This window comes from Muscardinus avellanarius, assembly GCF_963383645.1.
Source record: "Muscardinus avellanarius genome assembly, chromosome: 5".
NCBI classification, from domain to species: Eukaryota; Metazoa; Chordata; class Mammalia; order Rodentia; family Gliridae; genus Muscardinus; species Muscardinus avellanarius.
In genome coordinates, this window is record NC_137790.1 from 74,931,072 (window position 1) to 74,953,589 (window position 22,518).

Here is a 22,518-nt window from a genome sequence, read left to right on the forward strand (position 1 = left end):
ACCCTGTTTCCAAATAAAAATGTAAAAATAGGCCTGGGAGTGTAGCCCAGAGGTAGAAGGGCTTCCAGGAACCCCAGTACCACCAAAAACAAAACAAAACAAAACAAAACAAATTACAGAAGTTCTGCACATACTCAGACAGACTTGCTGGCCCTGAAGGTGGAGCCAGGACATGAACCTCAGGATCCAACACCAGGCTTTCTCCTCTACATACAGTCTCTTCAATCCTAGGAAGAGATAAAACTGAAAAGAAGCTCTTCTCCTTCCTGGAGTTTGAAATCTGCTTCTGGAGCCCCAGGACCAACAAGGAGGTCTGTGGGCAGGTCTTGCCCAACTCCTGGGAGTCAGAAGTGGGGCGCCCAAGTCTGACACAAGTCTCTTGCTTGTGAGCACTCCTGGCCCCAGAGAAGTAGGGGTGGGACCCTAGGGAAACCGAGTCCTGCCCTGGCTCCTTGGGTAGGGCTGAGTGGAGGGGGAGGAGCCCCCACCTGGCCATCGGGTGGCCTCAGCTCTGGTAGAGCAGGTTTCTCCTCCAGGATCTAAGCTATTTGTTGACTCTTGGGGTTTGTCCTGACAAGAGAGTCATTCTCCCTGTACTGTCCACCTGGCACCTGTCACAGGCCAGGAGGTGGGGGAGTATGAGAAAACACGTGATGTGGAGCCGAGCCTAATAATCATCAGGGTGCAGCTTTATGACAACAGCGGCAGCTATACGGGACCATGGCAGCAAATGGCATGAGCATTTGGCCATCACTTAAATTTTCTGTATGGGAGGTACAGGAGAGAGAAGTCAGCAACCCGTCACTGCAAGGTCAGAGGTGGAATTTTCCACCTGTGGCAACACGTCAGACTTTGAGCATTTCCGGCTTTGGATTAGAGGTGCTCGATTTCTACTGTCTACAAGCCAGCTGTTTTGTCACATGCTGTGTTTTAAGCGGAACGAGGCTTCCAGCGTTACCCAACCCTGCTCTATCTTGCCTTGGTGACACTCAACATCTGAGCGTGGAAATATTTTTTGCTGTGGTTTACAAATTGTTACCTCAAATGATTTGACATTCACAGCAACTGGAATAAGCTTTTATTATCTTCACTTCCTGATGTTAAAAAAAAAATGAGGTTCAGAAAGAACAAGTCACTTGAACAGGTTATAGATGGCTCATGGCAGACCCGATTTAAAACCCCTTGACTGAGTCCCCTGGTCACTTCACTGCTCTGTATCTGCCCATGCAGCCTATAGAACATTACCAAGCCACGCACCGCTATCTCAGTCAACGAGAAACACACACAAGCTCATTTAAAGCTGTTTCATGTAGCCCTGGTTGCTGACTTCAAAATACTGTCCTAAAGAATACGTAGTTTTTGCATACATAGTACTAGCCTGTCTAGTCCCTCTACATTGTATTTTGCCAATTATCTGTTCTCAAGGCACGTACTGAAGGTTTTTTTTTTTTTTTTTTTGGTGGCACTGGGGATGGAACCCTTCTACCTCTGGGCTACACTCTCAGACCTATTTTTTATATTTTTACTTGGAAACAGGGTCTCTTAAACCAGTGAGGCTGGCTTCCAACCCGCGCGATCCTCCTGTCTCCGCCTCCCAAGCACAGGGATTACAAGCGTGCACCACCACGCCCAGCATACTGGAGGTTTTAAAAGGAAGTTTACAGTGGAACAAACACCTTGATGGAGGTAGAAGAGTACCATGCACAGAATCAGTGTGGGAGGAACCAAGAGTAGTGTGTCCAACTTCAGGCTTTCGTGTAGACAGTGTAGCATCACTAATCCAGCCTTGGTTCAGTTGGTTCCTCTGCTCCCAGGGAAGCATCCTCCAGCACCTATTCCCAAGACCCTGGGGGTACAGGTGGCCCTCGGGTTTGTGAACATTAGTTTTCTCACTCCTGAGATAGGTCAACTCCTCAGGAACAAGTCTATTCCACTTTCACAGTCCAAATTTGACACCTATCCATAAACATGGTTGGTATGTTGAGTACCGGGTAGTTTTTGACAACTTTTTTTTTTTTTTTTTTTTTACTGCTGCTATATTCGTGTTTCTATGTTCTGGGACCAATTTATTAAAATTGTTTTACCTAGAAAACTATCCCACAACAGGAAATAACTACTTACCCATTTGTTGAGGAAAGAGATGCAAATTATTCAGTACAGCACCCAAGATATATTCACTCAATATTTGCCTTGATGATACCAAGTATGAGGCTGCAACCCACAGTTGATACAACTACCAGATCCTCTCAGATGCCCAAATAAGACCCTTGACACCCCAACCATCTAAGAGTTGCGTCTAGTACAGTACCTACTAGGTAGGTGATCAGTGCTGAATGAATACGGGGGTCAAAGGTCTATGCTCCAGGAAGCGAGGGTTCAAACCAACAGAAAATGCAATACCTATCATGGGCAGTGGGCTTCTTTGGCTCCCTTTCCCACCCCAACAGAAGCATCCATTTCAGAAGCTTGGTAAGAATAGGAGTTATGTGAAATCAAGGTTTTAACTTTAAAAGTTCACCTGCATCAATGGGTAAATATGAAAAGCCTCAAATGTTCTGTTTTACAATTCAAGACCATTTTTAAACTCAAGTTTTCAGTTTGAAAATGTCATTCTTGTTTACAGTATCACATTTCTCATCTCGGCTGTTACACATATGTACGTACATCTGCATGAGTGTGGGTAAAAGGTTTTATTCAAAATGCCTTTTATTTGAAAATGACAAAGAGAAAAGACAACTAAACTTATGAAAGCCACATTTTAGCTTTAGTTCACTTACTCTACCTCCGTTCTGTATTCACTATATGCAGGTACCTTATTCTAATACTTTATCAGGTTTACTAAAAAAGGGAAGGAATCAAACAGACACAACTCTGAAACAATTTAATTTCTATCCGAACATATAAAAAGAAAAATCTTCATATTCATTTTGTGTGATAAACTGCCAAGTAAGACTCAGTGACAACACATGAATTCAAGTGACTTCAATTTTATTTTATTTTTTAATATAATCTTCGGAAGGTGGGAGAAGTGTCAAGTAGGATATCTCCCCACCCCTCTCCCCACCAGCTGAATCATTCAAGGATGGGATCTAGGAAGCGCATTAGTAGACGACCAGTGGTTTATGTACAATTGGTTTACAGCACCATGCTGCTGAGCCAGGCCCCAGGGCTGATCTCTGAAAAGGCCGAATAGTTTAAATGTGTCCCTCGGACCTGGCTGCCCTCCTGACTGCAGACAGCTCTCTCACGACGCATCCCCGTGTCACAGATAAGGTACTGGCAAAATGGCAGATGAATGGAAATAAATCTATCTACACTAATGAAAGAAAAAAGGATCCCATGTATGCTACGGATGGTGCCTTAAGAGAATCTTATCTGTAAAGAAAAAAATCACATATATTCTTAGCTCTATGTTAAACATATTTCAAGTCTAAAATATTCAATGACAGTAACACTTGACACTTGCATTTTAGAATAAATTAAACAATATTCCACACAAAGCTACAATAAAGGCCCTGATAACTGTTACTTAATCTGTGTAACCATTAATTCCATAGACATCCTTTTTAATATTAACTATCTACATATCGCATTTTTTGCATATTTACCAAGAATCATTTGGTTCAAAGTATTGTGAAAAATTCAGCTAGAAAATTATTCATAAAATTGTATTCCGTATTTTATTTTTCAAACAGCCAGTATCCATATTTAAAATGCAGAATTTGCAAATATGTTAGTCTAATAATCCAACTTAAAATAAAGCAACACAACTTCCTTTAGTATCACAATACATAAAATGGTATTATAAACTCCGAATGGCAAGGTTAATATATGACAATTGTGCCAAAAGCCGTGAAACTCATTAAACCTCTTAATAGGTCACTTAAAGAACATTTCTGTGTTCCATGCGGGTGCATGAAACAAGCTTTCACTGTATTATAAAGGCTCAGCAATTCATTCATGGCATAGTATGGGGTCAAGCAAGATCTCTGTCTTTACAGTGATAATAAGAAATGTATTTAAACAAAAAATCCTCCCCATTGCTTAAAAACAATTATATATGGAGGGCAAAATATACTTTAAAATATATTGACTTACTAAATTTCACTGTCAGGCTGCTGACTACTGATGTAAAAGTTTGTATTTAAAAATATCACAAGTATCTTCATATTTAACAGAGAAAATTTCAATGTGATAAGTTTCATTGCAAAGCGATTTTCACCTGAGTAGATTTTGAAATTTCGTGCTCATATTTTTGGGAGGGTAGAAGGAAAGACCCACTCTGTACGTGATAACTGAGTTTTCGGTTGGTTCTTTCACACCGATCCCCTAGGGGGTAGAAGAAAATCTGCTGCGCCCTTTCCAAGACACACAATGCCCCTTTCCTCTGTAAATCTGCTCTAGCATTTTGTGACTTCTCAGCATCCATCAAGTATTTCCACATAGCTACTCATTCAAGCATGGCAACCCGATTAATTCAGCTCTATACAACAGCATCTATATTATGTACATGTTTAATTATCAATAGGAAATAGAAAATAAAAATTTACAGGGATTGAAAAGAGGTCAGAAAACGGGATAGGAAAAATAATACTGTATAATGAGAATATCCTGTTGTCCTACCAGTTTCAATTCAGGGTTTTCCTTTTATCAGTTGCCATACAAAGAAGGCATAGGGGATCCCAGGAAAATACTATATATCAGAAAATTCAACGTGCTCCACCATGAGGATTTCCATCACACATTTAATTTCTTCTGTACAATTGTTATAAACTTGTATTCTTTTCAAAATCATCAGATTTCCAGATTAAATTCAGCACTACACAGTATGCCCTTGAAGTAAAATGAGGTTACCTGCTTTATTTGGATACCAAGTTCCCTTCCAGATAGCATTAAAATAAAGACAAGTAAGACTACACAGATAAAATCCAGTATAATTCAAATCCAACAATGAAAAATTTCCCCCATATTGTTGCAAAATTCTTTCTACGGAAATGCTTTGCTACAATAATAAAAAGCATACATTACATATAAAAGATACCAGTGTACTAAAAAGTGACAGAGTGGACTAGCAAATCCTTCAAAGCACATTATATAAATGACTAGCATTTAAAAACAGTTCTCCTATAAAATGTAGGTCATATACATTTAGAAATTGGCGTTTTTATCTCTAAAGCAGTGACGTGTGTTCAAATAGTTAGCTGTTCTGTACAGTATAATATCTACTCACTTCAAACTATAGTAAGTCTGTCTTTCTTTGTATTGATGTTGAATAAACTCATCTGATTAGCTGAGAAATCAAGCTTTAAAAATAAGTATCTAAAAATCAAAGTAGAAAGTTTAGAAGTATTGAAATGTAGCTATGAAATACGAAGACTGCCTATTTCACAATGGAGCTGAAGTCACCTCAACACTTATGGGCTTGAATCTAGAACAGAAGCAAATATCAAAACCCAAAGCAAACCACAAAGTCAGGTAGAAGTACAGAAGCAGGAACAAAACAAAGCACGTCCCTTCCTTCAGTGTGATGGGCACTAAGTTTTGCGGTCTTCCTCCATCTTGCAGAAGAGTGGTAAGGCCATTCAATGCTTAGTGAAAGTGAGTACAGACGAAGTCAGATTTAGCCTGTCTCCCCTGCAACTTCAATTATGCTGTGTAAACAGTGTTACGTTCCAATAGGAGGAACGATGGAATTTGCTTATAAAAACTGATTAAAGGTAATCATTATTAAATGAAATAAGGATAGTTAATGACTCTGAAATGTTTTTAGAACTTTCCTGATGCTACTTGTAAAGTTAGCACTGCTATGTATTATTGCTTACATACAGTACAACATCATATGCCTTCTAACATAAAGCAGTACTGTGATTTGTTTGTACATATTTACAGATTCTTAAAAACAAGCTGTAAAAACATTACATACTTTCAGACAATACAAATTAGCACATTGGTACTCACTTCAAAACAAATGGAATGCATAACATTAATAAACATCATAAAGGAAGACTCACATGAAAGTCCTTGATTGTCAAGACACGTTTATATATAAACTCTAACTGTGCAGAATTAAAGATTCAATCATAGGTACATCCTTACTTGATGAACCGTATTTACAGCATGGTATTGCATAAAAAAATAAAATAATGTTTACAGGGTTTTACTTTTTTATCCATTGGATTAAAGAAAGCAACAAACATAACAAGAAATGTTTGTCTGCTTTAGTTTGTTTCCTACCAAAGTTTAAGTGAAAAAAGGAAACATACATTTTTTATTTGCAGAATATAGCAAAAACAACTGGAAAATTATTTCCCTGAAATAAAGCAATTTGAAACGGAAAAGTTTTAAATAAAATTGCAGACTCAAAAAATTTCTCACTGATCATAATAGTGCTTCTTCAAGTAAATATATACTGTGAAAAAAATGAGTTCTAGTTTAAAATGTTCTAAGAAACATAGTACTACAGTAATGCCTACTTTTAAAGTTTCCCGGCTTTTTTCTTTTTTTAACAGCCCTTTAAATACCCAAATTAATAAAATTAAAGAAGTGGCAAAAGATCTAACCTCACGGGCACTTTGCAAGTGTCTAGCATCTGTGGAAATGAAAGCGTGCCCTGAGCCCAAGGCCTTTTCTCCCTCTCAAAGAGAAATGACCCAATTGCTGGCACTGCAGCCAGAGCTAAGAAGACAGAGTCCTACCTTAGCAGGTAGCACATTTGCATGTAGATCCAAAAAACTCAAGAGCCACTCAGATACTCCAAACCAAATGAAATATATGTGCAATGAGAATTTAAGTTAAAAAATACTCTTAAAAGATGTTCAAGAGATACTTCCTCATCTAACGTGATATTTCCAATCCTCAAACACAAAACACTAAGTGATAAAGCACATCTCGCTTTACACTGATGGAAAGTGTAAGGGTGTAAGGAGCATGTTTCCATACAACAATCTGTTTACTGAGGGGAATGAGAAACATGAACTACAAAGGGTATGGTATATCCTGTTATGTTTCAATCAGGCTACTTGTTTTCCTATTAATGCCCAGATAGAAATTAAACAACTTTCTGAACCAAAATGGGGAAACCTAAACTATTGAGATGCATGCTTACTCTATGATGACAACCCAAGGTCAGTCTGTAGGCATCGAGAATTTCACAGTAAGAGAGTGATGACCGTACTTAAATGGTAAGTCAGTATGTTATGCTGGCTAAGTACCAGTTATCTCAAAAACGCTTATAATCTGGTAGCGATGTCTGCCATTATGTAGATATAAAGAAATGTGTTGAAGACAGGAATGCAACACCTGAAATTCTGCTAGTATAACTACCATTTTCAAAGGCCTTCCTTTCTAAGCTTATCCAAACTGCTCAGCAATAGTCACATTCTTAAAACTGTGCTGGTGATGTTAAAACAAACACAAATTTTACACAGTATCAAGCACTGCAAGAAATTCCCAATGGGCCAATATTTTTGATCAGGCTTAAAAAAAAATCAACTCACAAAATAAATGCCTACTCTCATCAAAAGCACTCTGAGACAAATACAAATGCCTGCCCAGGGAGAGCACAGTTCCATTTTAACATCACACCTGAATTAATTCTTCTCACTAATTATGTGATGCGCAACACAACACACATCAATCTCAAGATCAAAAATGGCAGAATTTAAATATTTACTTCAACGAAGTCTAAAATTCTTGAAAACTTTGGCAGCAAAGAAAGCTGTCAAATAGGAAAACTAGTATTTCAAAGCAAAGCTTAGTAACCAAAGTGGATTAAAAAAACCACATTAAACATAACTTATATTTTCATCATAAAACATCAATATATTTAAAATAAATGAATATAAGTGAAGGATGTTAAGGGAGGAGATTTCTTTGTTCCCTTTCCTTATGAGAACAGTCTTGGGAGAACATTAAATAAAAAATAATTTAAATGGATAACATATTCTATACTGAAACTAAGAATGCGGATCTACAGGGCCAATGTAAAAGTTAAAATGGAAAAATACAAAGTTCCATCTTCCAGGATATTAACTTTAGATTATCACTGGTCCTTTATCAGTATGTGCACTGCGACAAAGATGGCTGCAAGAAATGTGAAACACAAAAACCAAAAAAGTGGAACAAATTAAAGAGGATGATAGAAGCAATATAACTAAAGTTACTTTTCAAAAATCAAAGCTGTCCAATGTGTAACTCAAACCATCATTCTTCAGAAAAGTGTATATATAAAAGCACTACTTATTGTACCATGCTGTATAATTTTAAGACAAAGTATTAAAAAAAAACATTCATGGTATAAGGATAAAGTGTGTAGTTTATTTAGATTTTGAAATGCAACAAAAAATTTCCGATCACTCATCTAGCTGAAAAAGAAAATGTAGTTACTGGAATTAGTAAACACTTTTGGTTTGTAAAACTGTAATGAGCAGTGTTCATTAAAAAGTAACTCAAGATAAAATAAGCAATTAAAAGGCCCATTTCTTTAGTTTCTCTGGACACTGTTTAATTATCCAATTGAGCAAGAATGTAGAAAAGGAAGGATTAAACCAGGTTTTACAGTTCCAAAGATACCCCAATTTCCTTTTATTGCCAAAAATTAAAATTGTCAATCATGAGATGATTATGACACAACCATTTCAAACCTAAAAATCTATTTTTTTAACTTTGAGAAATCAAAAATACAAATAGATTCTAAGTGCTCTATGTTAACTGAAGTGTATATGTAAAGTAAAATACAATTAAGCTTTAAAATGTGGAATATACATTTTATGTAAGCATTATGTTCTTGGGAATGTAATCTACAGAATAGTTTTTACTAAAACTTCAAAACCTTGATACTTGCACATGAAAAACTCATAAAAAATATCTAGGTACAACTGTACAAAGAAACTGACACCAATATGCATACTTCCATAGAGAAGTGAATGCTTCAACAGTTTGTGTATTTTGGTAAAAGTGTTGAAAGTATGCATATTTTAAAAGTAATTAGGCTTTTAAATAGTGGAGTCTTAGACTATCAGATTTTTATTACTTTTTTCTTAAAAAAACACGTCAATATAATGCAAAATTAAAATCAAGGGTATATGGCATATCATTCTTTTTAAAAGGTGGTTTCTTTTTTTCCCCCTACAGGACAAGCTAATTTAAGCCATAATCTCTTGACATTTAAGTTCACTCTGTAAAGTATACTCAGATTCCCTGCTGAAGTGCAATGACTATGCTGAAAAACTTAGAAACAGTATGAGTAAATTTCACACAATTACTAATCTCCTAAGAATGTACAATGTTATCAGTTAGGAAACAATTGTGCGAAAGTCTTTTTTATTTTTTTCCTTTTTAACTTGGTGTAGGTGGAATAGCAAGTTTCTGATCTAAAACAAGTATATGCATCGCTTCTATAAAGGTGACAACATGTAAGGCAGTTCAAAGAATGCTGACTAACCAAACAAAATGCAGGTATTGGATTATCTTGCTATTCATATCAGCTTAACTTGTTATAACGCATTGCTCTTAAATCTGTACAGCACTCCATTTAACACAGAGTAACCCCACTCTTGATTAATCTGTTCTAAAGTGCCAGTATTATTTACACTTTTTTTTTTTTTTTTTTTTAGCCAAAAGTCTGGCCAGTTGTGGCATCTGGTGAAGATGTCATCCCAGCTCTATTATCATTTACATTCACCAAGGGAAATTCTGAAAATTCAGCACTTGTCCCTGGTCCCCGAAGGTTCACCTGTCCATTGGCAGTGCTAAACTGAGTCGCTATTCCAGCTCTGGATCCATGATATGGAGCACGGAAGGGCTGTTCAAAGGAGCTCATTTGGTAAGCTTGGTGGACAGGCTGAGCCTCAGCTTTCTTCTGAGAAGTCACTTGATCCAAAAAGTCCTGTGTTGATGTGGCAGAAGCATGGTTTGTCTCATCACCTGAAAAGGGAAATGAGTGCTGGGAATCACCAACTATTAGTCCAAAGTGGGACTTATCTGGAGTTGTTCTTAGTGGAGAATTCATTCCTGACCGAAAGCTATTGATGGGCATGGCTGCATAGACTTGCTTGTCTATGGAAGAGAATGCTGGCTGACTTGGAAGGGTCTGGTTATCAGTCACAAAGTTAAGGCTCGGGCTATTCAAATAGGCATCATTTTGGCTAGTTCTGTCCAAAGCCTGCTGCAGAAACTTTGAATATTCCTGCAACATGTTGGCTTTATCTGATGAGGATGCTTGGGAGCTTGATCCAACATTCTCTGACTGGGTGACCTCAGGTACTTCTGAAGAATTTATTGATATGCTAGAAGTCACTTCAGTGTCTGCAACACTGAAGGAGATCTCATGTTGTCCATTAGCTTTATGGGAATAATGATCCAACAGAGTCTGCAGTACTTCATCTGGAATTACATTTTTGTCATGATTACTTTTAATCTCCACGTTCAATGCCTGTGAATCTAATATGGATGCCGTGGTGCTCTCATCAATGACACTTGCCACAGCTGCTTGTGTTACAGAAGGCTGAGAAGCTATGGTACCCACATTCAGTGCATACTCCCTGCTGTTGTTACTTGCCGCTTGAAGATATCGCTTCTTCTTCAAAAACTGCATAGCATCATCATAATTAGTACTACTATGCACGGGTTTACTGGGCCCCTCTTGCAAGTTGTCAACCTGATCCATGTCGGCACTGCCTTCTGTGTCCAGAAGAGTTTGCTTATCCACAAGCTCAAATGCATACTTTGAAACTTTGCTGTCTTCATATGTGGACAAAGGTGAAATTGTTTGATTCTGCTCCAGTGGCTGCTTCAGACTTCTCTTACTATTAATTTTCTTGAGAACTAATTTTGGTGGGTGTATTTCTCCTGATGCATCTTCTAAATGTGATCCCCCAACTGAAGAGTGTGGCATCTCAACAGCATATTCTGCTACCATATACTCATCTTTTACTTTAGTACTTGAAGAATAAAGAGGCAAATAATCGTTTTTGTCTTTCTTCAGGTCAGATTTGTCCAAACCACTCTCTTTGTCCATTCCAGATGATTTCTTCTCAGTTTTCTGCCTTTTCTTTTTTGGCAGTGAGTTATCTTTTGGTGATGTAGAAAAGCCAGAATCTTCCTCAGATGTGAGAAGGCCACCTTTGATGGCACATCTGTTTAGCTTTTTGTCATGATTTTCATGGCACATACGTTTATGTTTCAATACACGATCTGTTCTGGAAAAATACTGTAGAATTCAGAGGATGAAGTGGGGATTTTGTTTGTATTTTTGATCAACAAAAGAGAAAATGAAAAGAAAAAAGAAACAAAATAAGTATAACAATATAAAAATTCAAACAAATTAATCAAGCTGATTTTTTATGAGTCTAAGTTCCTCAAATAGTTCTAGTAAATAACATTTCATTTAATTTATTAGAATTACTTTATCATTTAATTAGGATAGAAGAATTTCAAACTACCTATCTTACCTGTAAACAGTATTCACACTGGTAAGGTTTTTCTCCACTATGAGTTCTCTTATGCCTTTCCATATGATATTTTTGTATGAATCTCATACCACATTCATCACAGCGAAATGGTTTTTCACCTAGTACATAATATAGAAAGTTTAAAACAAAACAAATATTGTAAATAATGAATTACTTTGTCATAAGGATTTCTAAAATAAAAGGATTTTAACATTTATGATAATTTGCCCTTTTTAAATGAAAAAAGTCTTCCTTACAGTAGAAGCTGAAAGCAGGGATATTCAATATTCCTCCCTTCTGTTATGTGTGCATACAACATGATCTCTCCAGGGAGACCAGCAGTACCAGGAATTTATAGCAATATGGACATTCTTTCAGTAAAACAGCTGATGTTCCTTACATTTTTTTCAATCATAGAAAACAATATATTAGAACTTTAAAATAATGTTGTCCAGTATACAACCAATAAATTTCTTGGGTACAGCTTTTAAGTTCTTAGTTTCTTTTAAAGAGCTCCCATGGTTGCTTGGTGTGGTGCACATCCTTGTAATCCCAGTACTTGGGAGGATGAGACAGGAAGATCGCAGGTTTGTGGCCAGCCTCAGCTTACTTAGTGAGGCCTATCCCCCACTTAGTGAGAGACCCTGTTTCAAAATAAAGAACAAAAAATAGGGCTGGGAGTGTAGCTTGGGGCTAGAATGTCCCTGGGTTCAATCCCCAGTATTGAGAAAAATAAAAAATAAAAAGCAAAAAGCACATGGGGTTCAATGAGAATCCTAGGAAAATATTCTTTACAATCTAATATATTAAGACATAAAAAGAGCTTAGAGACTAAAGTTTATATAGATTATTTTTCTCTACTCAAACCAGCATTTCCTGTCCCTTGAGGGTGAATTATAAACTGGGTTCTGTTAGTTGCACATACTACTGGCCCCACCCATCACCCTCATTTATTAAAAACCCGCTAAGGACTGCTTAGTCATAAGACACCATTACTATGAGGCTCTAAATAGTTTTTAACTGATAAAGCTAAAGTCTAGGTAAACGGAATGGTATGACAAGAAGTCACCTTGAAAAATGTTTGTTTGGAGGCCAGGCGTGGTGGCGCACGCTTGTAATCCCCGCACTTGGGAGGCAGAGACAGGAGGATCGCGCAGGTTCGAAGCCAGCCACGCGCGCTGGCTTAGGAGACCCTGTTTCCAAATAAAAATGTAAAAATAGGTCTGGGAGTGTAGCCTGTAGGTAGAAGGGCTTCCAGGAACCCCAGTACCACCAAAAAAAAAAAAAAAAAAAGTTTGTTTGGGAAGCTACTCTCTTTTCCTTCCTTCCTTCCTGTGTTCCCCCCCCCCCAGTACCACCACCCAAAAAAAAAAAAAAAAAGTTTGTTTGGGAAGCTACTCTCTTTTCCTTCCTGTATCTCCCCCCCCCCCCCCCGTACTGGGAATGGAACCCAGGGCATTCTACCTCTGAGCTACATACCCAGCCTTAATTTTTATTCTTATTCTGAAACAGCCTCACTTGAGTTGCAAAGGGCCTCACTAAAAAGCTGAGGCTGTCCGCAAACCGTGATCCTCCTGTCTTGGCCTCCCAAATGCTAGGATTACAAATGTGCACCACCATGCCCAGCTTTACCATTTCAACATATCATATACTCAATAAAATTTTACTGACTACTGCCTTCTATTCATACCCCTGCTGTAGAAAATTAAAGACATTATGCTTGTGTTCAGAGAGTAAATAGCATAGTTGAAAAAACAAGATACACTGCCGGGCGTGGTGGCGCACGCTTGTAATCCCAGCGCTTGGGAGGCAGAGACAGGAGGATCGCGCAGGTTCGAAGCCAGCCGCGCTGGCTCAGGAGACCCTGTTTCCAAAAATAAAATAGGTCTGGGAGTGTAGCCCGGAGATAGACGGGCTTCCAGGAACCCCAGTACCACCCCAAAAAAAAAAAAAAAAAAACAAACAAAAAAAAAAAAAACAAGATACACATATTATAAAATGAGAACGGCTTTGGCTCATATCCCAGGATTTCCCTCCTTAGCCTTTTCCTCAGCCAATCAAAAATATCCACAAGCTGGGCGTGGTAGCACACACTTGTAATCCCAGCGCTTGGGAGGCTGAGACAGGAGGATCACACAGGTTCGAAGCCAGCCTCAGCTACTTGGTGAGGCTCTCAGAAATTAGTGAGACCCCGTTTCCAAATAAAGTATAAAATAGGTCTTGGAGTGTAGCCTGGAGGTAGAAAGCCCCTGGGTTCCACCCCAGTACCACTCAAAAAAAAAAAATATATATATATATATATATATATAAATAACCACACACACCTTCCTATTTTTGCCTTGACCCATGCTACTCCTTTAGTCAGGCATGTCCACCTCATTCCCACTGAGATCCAAGCCATGTCTCTTCTGGGATACTTTGCCCTCTTTTTGAATATCCACAGAACTCTATCTCTCTCCTATGACACTCAGTACTTTCAACTCGGTAATTCTACTATACATTTCTATTCTTACCATATGAATGGCATAATGATTATTACAGTGGATATCAATGAGAAAAAGTTTTACTATGAGCTGATATGATTTGGAAAAGCCTCTTAAAAGTGCTGAAATCTAAGCTGAGTAGCACTTTTTGAAAGTAAATGCCAAAGAAATAAAATCTGGGAGGAATGACCAAGCAACTAAGTATTGAGATACAACACAACATCCAGAAAAATGGTGCCGAAGATGAGAATTTATTTTGGCAAAAAGTAAATTATTGGCTGGGTGTGGTGGTGCACGCTTGTAATCCTTGCGCTTGGGAGGCGGAGACAGGAGAATCGCGCTGGTTCGACGGCAGCCTCGCTGGCTTAAAAGACCCTGTTTCCAAATAAAAAATATAAAATAGGTCTGAGAGTGAATTCAGGAGGTTAGAAGGGTTTCCAGGAACCCTGGTACCACCAAAAAAAAAAAAAATATATATATATATAATATATATCATATTATATTATATCTTATATATTTAAGTTTTTATATGTGTTCCTCATCTGGGATGATAAAATTGGATTTAAAACTTTCAAGAATATAACTTCTGCAATTGCTACAGGGTTACCAAATTTTAGGGTGGAAAGGGCCTCTCAGTAGCTCTTGGGGGTTCTTCAGGTCTCAAGCACTGCTGCTGATATGGCAAAAGGTTTAAAGCTTGTCCAGAAAATTAAGTTGCAGAATATCTCACTTTGATATACTATGGCTTCAAGTAAAGGTTCCAGGGTTCAAAGGCTAGAAAGATGGCTAAATACAAGAATCTAGATTAACTCACTCATTTTATGGAACAGAAATATTAAAGCCCAGAAAAGTTAAGGCACTTGGCCACTGAATAATTATTGAAGCACAGAAGCTTGGAGAGAAGATCACTTGTTAAAGGAAGTTTGGATGTGAGAGAAATGAGAAAAAGGAGATGGGAAGTAACAGGAGGTAATCTGTTCAAGATTTAATATTTTTAAGGATGGGGAGACAGTACTGTTTGAAGGCAGAGGAACCAGTGGAGAAGAACTGAATATGAATACTGAACTAAATCAAAACGAAATTGTCACAGTGAATAATCAAAGGAACAAGATTCCAGAGAGACCAAGATGAAAAGGGAAGGAAGGCATTGTTTCCCCGTGCTTGGGAGGCTGAGACAGGAGGATTGCACGGGTTCGAAGCCAGCCTCGGCTACTTAGTGAGGCTCTCAGCAACTCAGTGAGATCCTGTTTCCAAATAAAAGTATAAAATAGGTTGGGAGTATAGCCTGGAGGTAGAAAAGTCCCTGGGTTCCACCCCCAGTAACTAACACACACACACACACACACACACACACACACACACACACACACACACGTGCACATTTTAACAGAGAACATGTAACAAAGCAGAAAGAAGTAAAAAATCGGCAAGATAATTAGAATTCAATTAATTCTGTCTAATATTAGAGATCAGAAGACTTAATATTAGGAAAGCAGAAATTGGCAACCTTATCCTAAAGCACATCTAGAATAGCCAAAAAAATCTTGAAAAAGAACCAGATAGGAAGATGCCCATTTCTAGACTTCACAACTTACTACAAAACCATAGTAACCAAGAAAGTGTCATAATGGCTTGTATCAAGAAATGGTTAAATCGTTTCCTAAAAAGGGGCCAAAGTAGTCAGGCATGGTGGTACATGCTTATAATTCCAGTACTTGGGAGGCTAAGAAAGGAGGATCACAGGTTCAAGGTCAGTCTCAGCTACTTAGTGAGGCCGTGTTTCAAAATAAAGAATAAAAAATTGAGCTGGGGGTGTAGCTAGGAGGTAGAATGCCCCTGGGATCACAACAAGTTTTAAAAAAGTAAATAAAGGCAATCCAGCTGGGCGTGGTGATGCATGCTTGTAATCCTGCGCTTGGGAGGCTGAGACAGGAGGATCACAGAGGTTGGAAGCCAGCCTCAGCTACTTAGTGAGGCTCTCAGCAACTTAGTGAGATCCTGTTTCCAAATAAAATATATATATAAAAAATAGGTCTGGGAGTATAGCCCGAAGGTAGAAAGCCCCTGGGTTCCACCACCAGTACCACACACATACACGTGCGCGCGCGCACACACACACACACACACACACACACACACACACAAACAATAAATAAATAAATAAATAAATAAATAAAGGTAATCCAATGGATAAAGACTAGTGTTATAAATGGTGCTCTGACAATTTGATACCTACTCCATGCAAAAGAATGGAGTTAGACCCCCTAGACCCCTAGGTGAGCTTCATCAAAACTAAAACCTTTTGTGCTTCAAAGGACACTTCTCAAAAAAAAAAAAAAAAGCAAAGGCATTCACATCTGCTATTGTGGGGAAATAGTTTTGGCAGTTTCTCAAAAAAGTTAAACACAGAATTACCATATGATTCAGTAATTCCACTCCTAGGTACATATTCAAAAGAATTAAAAACAGGGACCCATACAGATACCTGAATACCAATATATATCACAGCATTATTCACAACAGCCAAAAGGTAAAGCAAGCCAAGTGTTCTATCACCAGATGGAGAGAAAAATGTGATAAATAAGAGTATTATTCAGCCATAAAAGGAAATCCTGATATGTGCTACTTATAACATGGATGAAAACTTATACAAAATGAAAAAAGTCAGATATGAAAGGCTAAATATGGACTGAGTCTGCTTATGTGAAGCACTCAGAATAGATAAATTCAGAGACACAGAAAGTAAACCAGTAGTTACCAGAAATATGGGAGGCAAGAGTGGGAAATTATTATTTCATGGTTATAGCTTTTTATGACTATTATCTACTTACTTTTTGTGTGTGATGGAGTCTCACTATTCACTCTGTTGCCCTAGCTGGCATCAAGGGCACAGTTCTCTCATCTTGGGTAACTAGGATCTCAGGTGTGACCCAGCATGCCCAGTTTGGGTTAGAGCCCTTCTGTCTGGTTACACAATCTTGTAAATTAGCTTAATGCCACTAAATTGTATGCTTAAAACTGATTAAAATAAACTTTATGAAATCTGTTTTTTAAAAGTGAAAAGACGATTCACATTATGGGATAAAATATTTACAAATTATGTATACATGCACTTTATATACATATAAATATATATATTTGCTGTACTGGGGATGGAACCCAGGGGCATTCTACCTCCAAGATACACCCTCGGTCCTATTTTTTATTTTTTTTTATTTTTTTTAAAACAGGGTCTCACTGAGTTGTGAAGGGTCTTGCTAAGTAGTTAAGGCTATCCGCAGACCGTGATCCTCCCATCTCTGCCTCCTGAATGCTGGAATTACAAGCGTGCACCACTAAGACTATGACCGGTTACAAATCATATATTTGATAAGGGATATGTACAGAGACTATAAAAGGAACTCATACCTCAGCAGTAAAAAGACAATCTAATTTGAAAATGGACAATATATATGAATGAACCTTCTTCCCAAAAAAGATACACAAATGACCAATTAGCACTGAAAAGATACTTGGCATCAGAGTCCTTTGTACAATATAAACCAAAACCACCATGACGTACCACTCCAACCTACTGGATGGCTAAAATAGAAACAAATGTTAGCACTGGGTATAGAAATAATGACACCCTCAGAGATGGCCTGTGAGAATTATAAAATGAGTTGGGCATGGTGGCGCATACTTGTAATCCCAATACTTGGGAGGTTGAGACAGGAGGACTGCAGTTGGATTGCAGTTTTGCGGCCAGCCTCAGCTACTTAGTGAGACCCTCCACAACTTAGTGAGACCCTGTTTCAAATAAAAAATAAAAAATAGAGCTCAGAGGTAGAATGCTCCTGGGGTCCATCCCCAGTATTGGGGGGGGGGGTTTCTAAAATGGTGCAACTGCTGTGGAAAAGTTTTGCAGGCCAGAAAAAGTTACAGAGTTACCACATAATCTAGCAATTCTACTACCACCACATATCTAGAACTAGAATACTTTCCTATTGTGCACAATATGGATGCCAGTATTCACGATAGCTAAAAAGTAGAGATACCGCAAATATCCACTGTCTAATGGAATAAATGAAAACATGCTATATCCTATATCCTATACCACAGATTATTCAGATATAAATAGGTATAAAGTACAAGCTACAACATGCCCAAAATAGGCTGTGAAAAGAAGTGGACAAGCCGAGTGTGGTGGTGCACGCTTGTCATCCTAGTACTTGGCAGGCAAAGACAGGAGGATCGTGATTCAAGGACAGCCTCAGCTACTTGGTGAGGCTACCCACAACTCAGTGAGAACCTGTTTCAAAATAAAGAATAAAAAATAGGGCTGGGGGTGTAGCTCAGAGGTAGAATGCCCCTGGGTTCCATATCTAGAAAAAAAAAAGAAAGAAAAAAAGAGAGGGAGGAAAGAAGGAAGGAAAGAAGGAAGGAAGGGGGCACAAGGTGGAGGGAGATTTCTTTTTGGAGTGACAAAAATCTTTTAAAAATAGACTCTGTGGAGCTGGGCGTGGTGACGCATGATTGTAATCCCAGCGCTTGGGCGGCTAAGACAGGAGGATCGCACAGGTTCAAAGTCAGCCTCATCTACTTAGTGAGGCTCTCAACTTAGTGAGACCCTGTTTCCAAAATAAAGTATAAAATAGTTCTGGGAGTATAGCCTGGAGGTAGAAAAGCCCCTGGGTTCCACCCCCCTGTATAAAAAAAAAAAAAAAAAAAAAGACTGAACATGCTTGAAAAGAACTCACCTGTATAAATGGGCGGGTTTCCAGATACCATAAATTTTACCTCAACATTATGATTTTTAAAATATTCCATAAGAAGAATAAAAAAATAGGGCAGCGAGTGTAGCTCAGAAGTCAAATGTCCCTGGGTTCCATCCCGCCCCGCCCCCCAAAAAACCACCTAAGAGCTAGGTGTGGTGGCACACACTTGTAATCCCTGCGCTTAGGAGGCTGAGACAGGAGGATTGCACAGGTTCGAAGCCAGCCTCAGCTACTTAGTGAGGCTCTCAGCAATTTAGTGAGACCCTGTTTCCAAATAAAATACAAAATAGATCTGGGAATATAGAAAGCCCATGGGTTCCACCCCCAGTACCACACACACACACACAAAAACCCCCCGAAAACAAAAAAACTTAAGAATACAACTGGCACTATGTAAAATAAATGAATTAGAAATACTTTTTTCCTCAAGGAGCTCAAAACTAAACTCAACATGTACTAAGAACAGATTCATGTTTAAATTATCTATATCCTAATAGATAATAAAAAGTAACGCCTTATTTAACTAGAAGCAATACTAAGACATTTCCCTTAACAAAAAAGTACTAGAAACATAAATGCTTTAAAAACAATTTGTACAAATGTTACTTGTTGCTAAAAACAATTCCGCACAGCCCCTACATACTAAATATAGGTTGAGTTTCCCTAATTAAAATATCTAAAATGTTCCAAAATCTGAACATTTTTTTTGGGGGGGGGTTGGTAGTGAGGATTGAACCCAGGGTTGCTCTATTAGTGAGTTACATCCCCAGCCCTTTTAATTTCTTAAATTCTAAGACAGGGTCTAAGTAAGTTCCTGAGGCTGACCTCAAACGTGTGATCCCCCTGTGTCAGCGTCCCCAGTACTGGGGATTACAGGCACACACCACTGGACTGACATGATGCTACAAGTGGAAAATTTCACTGCAAAACTTTGTTTCATGCATAAAATTAAAAATATTGTTTAAGATTACCTTCAGGCTATATGTACAAGTTGTATATGAAATACAAATGAATTTCATGTTTAACTTGGGTCCCATCCCCAAGATATTTCACGATGTATATGCAAATATTTCCAAATCTGAAAAAAAGTCTGAAATCCATCACAGTTCTGGTCCCAAGTATTTCAGAGAGAGGATACTCAACCTATAGAACAAATATGATGGCTAAGTAAGCCAGAGATTAATGTAAACATTCAAAAACACAGGACAAGGATAGGAAGAAGACTCCCTTTGTATTTGTTCTTGTGTTTTGAGTTTTTTGAACTACAGCAGCATTACCTAATCCCAGTGTGAGGGCAAGTCATTTTTTTCCTCACTCATGTCTTTCACCCAATTTTTTGTAGGTCATTAGGTTTTTTAGTAGATGATTTATAAGCATTTTATTAGAGAAGTTGGACTTTTTTTTCTTGCCTTTTCAGACCCGTAGTTGGTGAGAATGGAGCTGCATGCTACCAGGAATCTAAGTGCGTGTGTGGCTGTGCTTGCAGCTTCGCTTTTTACATAACATTATCATATATGTGGAGTTCATCGTGAGGCAGAATGTGAGGCATGAATAAAATTTTTCCTTTTCTTTTCTGGGTATTGGGGATTGAACCCAGGAGCATTCTACCTTGAAGCTACACTCTCAGCCCTATTTTTTATTCTTTATTGTGAAACAGGGTCTCACTAAGTTGTGGGCGGCCTAAGTAGCTGAGGCTGACCATGAACCTGCGATCCTCCTATTTCAGCCTCCCAAGTTCTGGGATTACAAGCATGTGCCACCATGCCCAGTAAATGCTTTAATTCTTAAAGCCTTTATAACATTCTTTATAATCTGGTAGAGCTAATCTTCCTCCCTGTCCTCTGGATTTGTCTTCTTGGTCTCCTTTGCACAGAAACTTCAGAATGACTTTACCTAGTATTTGGGGAAAGCGGAGGGAGAAACTGCCTGTAATTTTATGGAAAGTTGATATCCTTTATGATGTGGATTCTTTACTGAGACAGAAAATATAAATATAGCTTTTGTTCTACGAATTCTTGTTTTGTGTCTTCAGTAGTCTTTTTAATAATTTCCTCACAAAAAATTTTCTACATTGTTATTTTCTTCTTCTTCTTTTTTTTTTTTTTTTTTTTTTGCAGTAATGGGAATGGAACCCAGGGAGGCATTCTACCTCCGAGCTACACCCCCAGTCCATTTTTTATTCTTTATTTTGAAACAGGGCCTCACTGAGTTGCAATGGTTCTTACTAGGCAGCTGAACCGTGATCCTCCTGTCTCAGCCTCCCAAATGCTGGGATTACAAGCATGCACCACCAAACCCGGTATATCGTTAAAATTTATTCCTAGCTATTTTATCTTTTTGTTCTTGATGCTATAAAGAATGTTTTCCCCCTTTATATGTTCTACTCTGTATATGTGCACAGGTATAGCTTTGTACTATTTTAATAAATTCACTTGTTTGAAATATTTTTCCAACCAAATCTCTGGTGTTTAAAAATTTATAATAATTATTATTTGCAAAAATGATTATTTTGGGGGGGTTGGTGGTGGTAATGGGGATTGAACCCCAGGGCATTCTAACTCCAAGCTATACCCTTAAGCTTATTATATTTTAGTTTTAAAACAAGTTCTTGCTAAGTTGCTGAGGGTCTAAGTTGCTGAAGCTGGGCTCAAACTTGCGATCCTCCTATTCGGCCTCCCAGGTACTGGAATTACAGATATGCCACCAAATCTAGTTTGAGTGATTTTGCAATTGACAAGAAAAACTTACTTGAAAAGTACCAAGAAGTTTGTAAACATTTTTTACATTCAAAAACAGTAACATGAGCCGGGCATGGTGGCGCACGCTTGTAATCCCCGCACTTAGGAGGCAGAGACAGGAGGATTGCGCAGGTTTGAAGCCAGCCGTGCGCGCTGGCTTAGGAGACCCTGTTTCCAAATAAAAATAGGTCTGAGAGTATAGCCCGGAGGTAGAAGGGCTTCCAGGAACCCCAGTACCACCAAAACAAAACAAAACAAAACAAACAAACAAAAAAAACAATAACATGGTGCAGGGTATGGTGGCGCATGCTTAAATCCCAGCATTCGGGAGGCGGAGACTGGAGGTTTGCAGATAGCCTCAGCTACTTAGTGAGGCCCTTTGCAACTCAGTGAGACTCTGTTAAAAAAAAAAAAAAAGAATAAAAAATTAGGGCTGGGAGTGTCACTCAGATGTAGAATGGCCCTGGGTTCCATCCCCAGTACTGGAAAACAAAACAAAACAAAACAAACAAAAAAACATGGTGACTAAAACAATCCCAACATGTCTCACATACAATTTTTCAATACACAAGGGCCCTCGATTTTCTCTTCTAGTGGTCATCCTTAGAAACTGCATTCCCCACTGGCATGTTGCCCCTGGTAAGTGATACTGCACATAGTCAGCTGTCTATAGGTAAGAAATTTTACTGTAGTGGATGGGTAATTGCTACGGCTTCAATATGGGCTTAGTACATCCTCAAGGACTCGTGTCCCTCATGTGATGGTGCTGAGAGGAGTTGCAGACTTAAGAGGAGAGGCCTGAGGGGAGTAACCAGGTCACTGGGGGTGGTGTTCCTCAAAGAAGTAGATGGCAGATCTCTTGGGACTCTGGTAAGTTGGTGCAAGAGGAGTGCCACAGGAGCAAGCCTGTCTTCCTAGTTACTCTGGCTTGCTGGCTTACCATCTGATCACACCCACTCACAGGCCCTCCATGATGCCATCTGCCATGATGTGATACCACCACGGGGATCCTAACCAAAAGCTAAGTCAATGGGGATGCATGACTTGGACTTCCAGTCCCAGCACTGTGAATTGAATAGACTATTCTTTA

General features: G+C 38.5%; 1 protein-coding gene across 2 annotated transcripts in view; it reads right to left on the reverse strand.

Moving 5' to 3' along the window:
- Positions 1–9,365: 9,365 nt before the first annotated feature.
- ZNF148 (zinc finger protein 148) overlaps positions 9,366–22,518 on the reverse strand; it is a gene marked incomplete at its 5' end in the record, with an annotated part of 85,199 nt that continues 72,046 nt past the window's right edge. For both annotated transcript variants that reach the window (XM_080696864.1, XM_080696863.1), the window contains 2 exons: positions 9,366–11,209; positions 11,451–11,569. In XM_080696864.1, coding sequence (XP_080552990.1) covers positions 9,611–11,209; positions 11,451–11,569 — 1,718 coding nt within the window. In that variant the 3' untranslated portion in view covers positions 9,366–9,610. The remainder of the gene's footprint in view (positions 11,210–11,450; positions 11,570–22,518) is intronic.